We start from the raw sequence: 9,342 nt of genomic DNA, 5'->3' as shown, positions 1-9,342 counted from the left end.
TTAAACAGTGACGTAAAAGACGCGCCTGTGTTAAGGTATAAGGCAGACCTTTTTAGATCAAGAGTCCACAACCTATCACGCTCAGGGCTGAGTTCTATGAAGCCGACATGAAGAGAACCGTACTGAAAAGTTTTTTAGATGCAAAGCCGCTCTTTCACTAGCCTGTGTAACGCTGTCCGTCCATGTCTCACGGCCAACGCGCCGCATCATGCTCCCCTAACCAGAGGGGTTGGGGTGGTGTCGAGTAGGCCACGTCTTTCCTCGCAGTGCGTGGTGACGTCACTCTCTCGCCTGTCGCGCACTCGCCACGTGTCACCCCTTTCTCTCTTCACGCTCTTCACCACTCTCAAGGTATGGGCGCACATAAAGTGAACACTCTTTCGGCTCGTTTATCTGCGATGGAGATGACGCCTTAAAGTCGGGATTTACCCGCAATGTTGTTTTGTCCCCTTCTCTGTGCTCGGCGACTCTACTCGCCGAGGGGGAGGGCGGCTCTCTTCGTCGTGAAGGTCTAAGCCGGCTTTTAGCCGTGCTGGTTTACCAAGCTACGTTGGGTTTGCGTGCAGCGGCATTTGCTTCTGCACCATACAGTAGTCCCGTAGTCCCCAAGGGGCGTATAGTGTCTCGCTGGGTCCTATCGGCCGGGAGCTGGGCCGTGACCGCAGCGCGCCCCACATGCTGCGATAGCCCACCTAGTCGGAGTACGTCGGCTTTGTGTGTTGTGATCGAAGTTACTGCACCGAACGGTAGCCCCTATGTTGTGTCTCCCTGGCTAGTATGCCGGGAGGCAGGCCACGTCTGTTTGGCGCCTGGCGCCGAGCGGCGGCCCCCTTGCCAGGGTATGGCCATCTACCCAAAATAAATCCTCCCTCTCACACAACCTTTGCAGGCCTTGCCGGGACAGACATGGATGATGATGGGTTGATGAATTACGTGAGACTCTGGGACAAAGCGCCTTCGGGCGCCATGTCTCCTTCCTGTATATCTCACAACAGCAACAAAGCTTCTTCACCCGTCAAAACATGCGCCGAAGCGATTTGGCCTAGCCTGGCCGTCGTAGGGTTTGCGAGGGTTAGCAGAGCTGATCACGTTCGTGAATGGCGATCTCGCGCCGGCGGCACCGACGAGGCGCGAGTCGAGGAAGCCGAGCGGGAGCGCTGATAGAGGAAGGCCAACCCCGGTGAATTCTCGGTGTCGTCGTCGTTGGAAACGTCTCCAAAGCGCCCCACGACCTCCACCGCATCGCTCGCCGAATCGCCGTGCACAACGCTGCTGCTTCGGATCCCATCACGGTTCCATTTGGGAAGATTTCTTAATATTTAGGAGCGAAGCTTCTTGAGCCATGGGTCTATCCATGCATGTTGCTTTGTGACTGGCTCGTAACATCCTAGTTTTATCACTCACTCAGCTGGTGGCCCTAGTGTGAGTTACAGACGGATGGACTAATAGACAGGCGAACGGGCCGACGGATGAATGGATAGCCAGATAGACGGAAGCAGGGATGGATAGACAGACGGAAGCATGCACGGGCAGACGGATGAACGGAAGCGTGGGCGGACGGAGTTATGGACGGGTGGTCGGAAGCACGAATGCACGGACGGTTGGAAGCGTGAATGGATTGGATGGATGGGCGCACGGATGGTTAGACAAATGGCCATACGTAAGGTTGCGGCGATGGCGTAGTGGTTAGAGCATCCGCCTCGCATGCAAGAGGTCCGTGGTTCAAATCCTGGTGCCGCGCAGTTCCCAACCGGATTAAAAAAAATCCGCGTGTTGATGGAACTGCATTAAGAGGCCTGGGGTGCGGCCTCACCGGTAACCACCGCCGGAAACGCACTCCCTCACCAGAGAAGGATTGGCCACCGTGGTGCAGTATCTGGCCACTACCTCCCACATGCATACGTCAAATAACTCACGGCCCTCAGTTTCCAGCAGCTGCGAAGCAACTGACCACGGCGGCGGTCAGATCTGCAACGCAGCAGAGGGTGCTAAGAATCTCTGGATCCGGACAGGCCGCCATTGGAACCTGAACTTGGCAACGTTGAACGCTAGAACCTTATCTAGTGAGGGAAGTCTAGCTGTACTATTCGAGGAACTAGAGGGTGTTAAATGGGATATAATAGGGCTCAGTGAGGTCAGAAGGACAGATGAGGCCTATACTGTGCTACAGAATGGGCACGTCCTTTGCTATCGGGGCTTGGCAGACAGAAGAGAACTGGGAGTGGGGTTCCTAATTCACAGAAACATAGCTGGCAACATAGAGGAATACTATAGCATTAATGAAAGGGTGGTAGGTATTGTAACTAAACTGAATAAAAGATACAAGATGAAGGTAGTACAGGCTTACGCAACCTACATCCAGCCATGATGACGCTTCAGTTGAAAGCTTCTATGAAGACGTGGAATCGGCAATGAGTAAGGTAAAAACACAGTATACTATAGTGATGGGCGACTTTAATGCAAAGATAGGGAAGAAGCAGGCTGGAGACCAGGCAGTAGGAGGTTATGGCATCGGCACTAGAAACGCCAGAGGAGAGCTACTAGTAGAAATCGCAGAACGCAATAATCTGCGGATTTTGAATACTTTCTACCGAAAACGAGAAAACCGCAAGTGGACATGGAGGAGCCCTAATGGCGAAAATAAGAACGAAATAGACTTTATAATGACTGGACACCCAGGAATCGTGCAGGATGTGGAAGTGGTTGGCAAGGTACAATGCAGTGACCATAAAATGGTGCGGTCTCAAATTCGCCTAGACTTGAAGAAGGAACGACAGAAACTGATACGCAAGAAGCCAATCAATGAGCTAGCACTGAAAGGGAAAGCACAGGAATTCAGAGTGTCGCTGCAGAACAGGTACTCGGCTCTTAGTGAGGAAACCAACCTTAGCGTAGATACAATGAATGATAATCTGACGAGTATCATTACGGAGTGTGCAGTGGAAGTTGGAGGCAGGGTAGTTAGACACGACACTGGCAAGCTTTCCCAGGAAACGAAGAACCTAATTAAGAAGCGTCAAATCATGAAAGTGTCAAGTACAACAGACAAAATAGAACTGGCAGAGCTTTCGAAATTGATTAATAGACGTTAGGTATGCGATGTAAGAAGGTATGACATGGAGAGAATTGAACACGCTCTGAAAAACGGAGGAAGCGTCAAAGCAGTGAAGAGGAAACTTGGGATAGGCCAAATTCGGATGTATGCACTAAGGGACAAAGAAGGCAAAATAACTACCAATATGGATAGGATAGTTAAAATAGCGGAGGAGTTTTACAGAGATCTGTACAGTAGCCGAGACAACCACGACCTTAATACTATAAGAACTAGCAGTAACCCAGATGACACCCCACCAGTAATGATAGAAAAGTCAGAAAAGCTTTGGAGAGCATGCAAAGAGGCAAAGCTGCTGGTGAGGATCAGGTAACATCAGATCTGCTGAAAGATGGAGGAGAGATTGTGTTAGAAAAACTAGCTACCCTGTTTACGAGGTGTCTCCTGACGGGAAGGGTACCAGAGTCTTGGAAGAACGCTAACATCGTCTTAATACATAAGAAAGGAGATGACAAGGACTTGAAGAATTACAGGCCGATCAGCTTGCTCTCTGTAGTATACAAGCTATTTACAAAGGTAATTGCTAACAGAGTAAAGAAAACATTAGAATTCAATCAACCAAAGGAACAAGCAGGATTTCGAACAGGCTACTCAACAATTGACCACATTCATACTATCAATCAGGTAATAGAAAAATGCTCAGAGTATAACCAACCACTATACATAGCCTTCATAGATTACGAGAAGGCATTTGATTCAGTAGAAATATCAGCCGTCATGCAGACACTGCGGAATCAGGGCGTAGATGAAGTATATATAAACATTCTGGAAGAAATCTACAGGGGATCAACTGCTACCATAGTGCTTCATAAAGAAACCAACAGAATACCAATCAAGAAGGGTGTAAGGCAGGGGGACACAATCTCCCCAATGCTATTTACCGCATGCTTACAGGAGGTCTTCAAAAGCCTAGAATGGGAACAGTTAGGGATAAGAGTTAATGGAGAATACCTTAGTAACATGCGCTTCGCCGATGACATTGCATTGCTGAGTAACTCAGGGGACGAATTGCAACTCATGATTACGGAGTTAGACAAGGAGAGCAGAAAGGTGGGTCTTAAAATTAATCTGCAGAAAACGAAAGTAATGTACAACAACCTCGGAAAGGAGCAGCACTTCGAGATAGGTAATAGTGCACTTGAAGTTATAAAAGACTATGTCTACTTAGGGCAGGTAATAACCGCTGAGCCTAACCACGAGATTGAAGTAACTAGAAGAATAAGAATGGGGTGGAGCACATTCGGCAAGCACTCTCAAATTATGACAGGTAGATTGCCACTATCCCTCAAGAGGAAGGTATATAACAGCTGTATCTTGCCGGTACTTAGCTACGGAGCAGAAACCTGGAGACTTACAAAGAGGGTTCAGCTTAAATTGAGGACGACGCAGCGAGCAATGGAAAGAAAAATGGTAGGTGAAATCTGAAGAGACAAGAAGAGAGCAGAGTGGATTAGGGGACAAACGGGGGTGAAGGATATCATTGTTGAAATAAAGAAAAGGAAATGGACATGGGCCGGGCATGTAGCGCGTAGACAGGATAACCGCTGGTCATTAAGGGTAACTAACTGGATTCCCAGAGAAGGGAAGCGGGTTAGGGGGAGACAGAAGGTTAGGTGGGCAGATGAGATTAAGAAGTTTGCGGGTATAAATTGGACGCAGCAAGCACAGGACCGGGTTAACTGGCGGAACATGGGAGAGGCCTTTGTCCTGCAGTGGACGTAGTCAAGCTGATGATGGTGATGATGATGATGATGATGATGATGATGATGGATGCTTCATCCCGCTCAATATCATTGACTCTGTGGAATTGCTGCGATTTTTGTTTTCGGAAGCAGTGTGCTCGTATCCCGCGACAATCTGGGCAGCAAAACACGTAACAAAAATTGGAATCACTAGCCTGCTTTTGGAATAGGTGGAGTGTGAGCCCAATAGCCTTAACGTCTGCGACCATGTCAGGCATGAGCCTCCCTCTTCCTTAGAAGGTCCTTCTATGACCTGACAATGATGTCACGGAAAGAATAACCGATTTTACTAGAAATATTTGTAATGTAATGGCAGTTTATTCATATTGTCATTGTAATGCATAAGATCTTCAATGCTTTCCTTGGAATAATTATTCTTAGTTGTCATTATTTTGTGTCTAACAATGAAAACAATCCCTTAAATTTATACTTCTTCCTATGGCCTGGTATTTCCCAAAACAAATCTTTCTTCTCCATGTTTTGGACCTGAAAAAAAAGAAAATGAATACCTTATCTGGCTAGGTGTAATATTGGAAGCAATGTCAGCTCGAGGTAATCTTTCTTTCTTCCTATCTAACCGCATATAAGGTCAAAACTTCCTTGTGGCTCTTCAGTTGGAAATTACAAGTGAAAATTTCATCTTCTAGCAAACTGTTTAGCAGACTGGACAATAAGAATGAAACGAGACCGACGAGCACAGTCTGTCTTGTTTCATTCCTTTTTATAGTGCTCCGTCTGGCACGCAGTTTTGCTTGAAGATGAACCCATACCGCTGAGTGGTATTGAAAATTGGGCAACTTGGTAACGATTCATTTTTTTAAGGTAAACAGCGCGCTCTTTGCCTTAAAAAATGTACCCGCACCAACTAGTCCAGCAAGGGGAGGGGATGGATCTGAAGTCGTGCCGAGGCCGCAAATATTCGCGGGCGGCCCGTAGGGTGCCGACCAATGACGTGAAGTGCCCCCCCCCCCTCCCACCCTGTTTTCCACTTCACCGGTGTGCTCGCCTATGGAAATGACTATACGTCACAAATCGTCGTAAAACACACTAGCCAGCGGTACATATCAGAAAATTAGGGTTACCGAAACAATTCCGAATGGCAATGACAGCAACCAGGGCAGCCATACTCGAACTGAAGAGTGACAGCGCTGACACAGGGCCCGGCGTTGAAGCGTCACCTACAATAAGAGGGATCGAGTGACTCACTAATTCCGAACTTCACACGGGATGAATCACACGCAAGCCAGAAGTTAGTTTATGGCCCGGGAAACACGAATGATATCGCCTAGAAAAACTTCCTGCTTGCATACACATAAGAGTGCCCCGTTATCACTTGCCAGAGTTTTACGTAAGTCGACGTGCTCTACGACTATGCGAACAAATGCATGTTGCTGATTATGGCATGGAATAAGTCAATCTACTTGTTCCTCTTTATTAGACTAATAGGTATATGAATTGCCTAATTTTTGAAGCCACACAAGAAATTCTAAAGGTGAAAGTTCTCAATCAGTCAGCAAGAAAGACATCTGATTATAAAGCTTCGAACTTTTTCTTTATCGCGTAATAGTATTTTTCTGCACACTGAAAGTGCCTCAAAGCGCAAAACGGCGCGCGGACCCAATAAGGCACATAAGGATGCCATACAGCGCGTCTGTGTGTCGCTTCGCGCTTCATCGAACCTTTTCACATGAATCGCCAAGAAGCCCACATTGCCACTCTCGTCGACTACAAATGCGCGCGAAAGACAGAAACAAAATACTACGTCGCATACCCACTTGAGCACCTATACTACCTAAAGATAGCATATTCAGTATACTTCTACGCGTGCCAAGATTGCAGTGCTCTCTAACGTTCTGCGCGCAAACGACCACAGCATATGGACAGGTCCTAGACAGGACAGCGACAATAATGGTGGCTGTGCACGTTTCGCTTGCGGCAAGACAAGTGATAACCAATGCGTCTGTTTATCAGTGCCATAAACCATTGCGAGAGAAGCTTATCGTTCCTGAACGTGAGGGAGTACAAGAATATCACAGCGCGCACGGGCGCGCAAGCGCAATCTGGCGTATTGTTTTTAAAACTCTAATGTTTATTACGTTGTGTTTCACCCACCATTAAGTGACGTATTTCCGTCACAGATATGCCGCTATAACAAGTGTCAAGAATTAAAACAGGGAACAATTTTCTTCCACTGAGAATTGACCTTCTAACTCCTTGGGCCACAACGATAAGCACCCGATGCTTTGCCGACTAAGCTGTAGTAAGCAGAAGCAGCAGCAATGCTCAATCGGTATAGAGATAGAAAGTCACCAATCGGATGTTTTGCAAACCAGTGCACAACTTTATCTCGGTAATCTTTTGGCTACTTTCGTTGCTTCAAAAAGTTCGTTAATTAGTCATGTCTGCGTACATGGTTAAAAAAAGCAAAAAAGAGTACGGGCTGTAGTAAGCAAGATATGTTCGCTCATGTCGTGATATAGTACGTCACCGTAAGGCACGTCTTTGTTCAGAAGTGGAAGCCAGGCATCTAAATGTGATCGAGTGTCATTTGGTACTCTTCACTTTATGTTAAAGAGAACTCTCGAGAAAATCGCTGGCCCGGTGCACCAGTCCCTGACTGCTGTTCTTATAGCTTACACTCGCGAGCTCTCATCTCATCCCACTGCGTACGCACCTTTTCCCGTGATATTGGCCTTTTTAATATAAGCTTTCGGGTTGTGCAGGGGCACGCTCTCGGCCAACGTTTTATCGATCGCGACGTCAGCCAAGACCACCTTCTTTTGGACGCAGTACACGGCTAGCGACACGAAATCATTCCAGTTGTGGCCTTCCGGAAGAAAGATGTCCACATCGACCTTATTGACTCGCTGCAGAGGCGTCGTCCTGTGAGTACATAAAAAAATGGGATTATTGTTTCTCTACTACAAGAGTGACACAACTGCCAGCCCTTTATACAGGACACGCAAGAAATCCAGACTACAGGATGTCGAGAAATATACATACGACAGTACTTGAGCTGATTATGACATAATACGTTTACTTCGTTCTCATCGGTATAGCTAAAGAAATAGTAGGCTGGGCTATTCAGTATAGACGCATAATAACAAACAGTGCGAAAAAAAACGATAGCAAGAGCTGCATACACGGAGAAAGGAATGAGAGGAGAGGGCATGCCCAGCCGACGCGCTACGGGTAAAGTGTGGCGGAAATGACGCCATGGCGGCCATATTCACTACGCACAATGGCGGCGTTGCCATGGTCACGTGTTGTGCAGCGTAGCTAATCGAGCAGTGAGCAGCGGCGGCATGTGCGCCTCCATAGGTCTCGTACCGAGCCGCGGCAGACAATATCCGTGCTCTGTGTCACGTTGTTTGTTACGCAGAAGTCTGCCGATAGTTATTGTACGCCTAGCAACGTTTACAAAGTTTTTTTTTTTCAGCCACTGGGTCTCAACAGTACGTAAAACGAGCCCATATCTATGTGCCATGCGGCAGATGAAGTATTTGAAGTGTTTAGTGAAGTTGCAATTCGGCACCAAAACAAAACAGAACCACGATGAACGCCTTGCAGGTCAGTGACGGTTGTGCCGTGTTCCTGCTTGTGACAACGGACGAAATTCTTGTGCCCATCAAGACGCAATGAGGGCGATGTGTGTAATTTCATGTTCGATATGTGTACAGTAACAACTGTCATGTGCGTATTGAAACGCCTTTTTTCTTTCGTTTGCCGTGTGTTAAGGTTGAGGTTAAAGATCTTGTAGGTAGCCGGCGGATCTAGCCTTGCATTATTTGCAGGCAATTGCCCCGCCCTTGCCGTGTGCTCAGATTTCGGTGCACGGTAAAGAACCCCAGGTGGTCAAATAATTTCCGCAGCCCTGCACTACAGCGTCTCTCATAAACATATGGTGGTTTCGGGATGTTAAACCCTACATATCAATAAATCAATCAACCACTTTCTTTCGCTTGCTATGCTCGCTTCCAGCATTCTTCTCTCAGTGTTAGAGCAACCGCGTTCAAGTGTCCCTTGCACCAGGCTCAAACTAAGTCACCGTGGTTGCACAATGCTTACGCCGATGAGTTTTACACGGAACACGGGCACGATGGCCGGGCGCCGCGTGGTCACGTGAAGGCTGCGCTGACCGTTCAAAGGCTGGGCACGACCGACCGTGTTATTCGTGTAGTGCGTGAATGAATGACGTGAAAACAATGAAACCACATATTCCGTTGTCAGTGCATCTAGCGCCTGTTCTCTTGTAGTTGATACGTTGTCGGCAAGCTGTTGTTCGCTGTTAAGACTCGGTCAAAATGATTTCGCTATCAGTGGCACACTGGCCCAGCGTGTTGCGAAATAACTTTAGTTCATATGGTTTCTGTTCGCGTTGACGCGAGTGCTGTGCAGTGCGTGTGGTTTCCGCGCCAGAAAGATAGTTGCGCGCTTTCTGCTTCACATTCGGATGTAAAGAAGAGAGGAGAACTTGCGCAGTCAATA

General features: G+C 47.5%; 1 protein-coding gene across 1 annotated transcript in view; it reads right to left on the bottom strand.

The window, feature by feature from the left end:
* Positions 1–5,901: 5,901 nt before the first annotated feature.
* Positions 5,902–9,342, bottom strand: part of LOC142765935 (uncharacterized) — a 19,114-nt gene continuing 15,673 nt past the window's right edge. The window contains exons 5-6 of the mRNA XM_075867742.1: positions 7,529–7,737; positions 5,902–6,032 (exon numbers count right to left, since the gene is read on the bottom strand). Of these exons, the coding sequence (XP_075723857.1) occupies positions 5,902–6,032; positions 7,529–7,737 (340 nt within the window). The remainder of the gene's footprint in view (positions 6,033–7,528; positions 7,738–9,342) is intronic.

The sequence above is a fragment of the Rhipicephalus microplus genome, chromosome 6 (genome assembly GCF_043290135.1).
Source record: "Rhipicephalus microplus isolate Deutch F79 chromosome 6, USDA_Rmic, whole genome shotgun sequence".
Lineage (NCBI taxonomy): Eukaryota > Metazoa > Arthropoda > Arachnida > Ixodida > Ixodidae > Rhipicephalus > Rhipicephalus microplus.
This window is presented reverse-complemented; position numbering and strand designations above follow the sequence as displayed.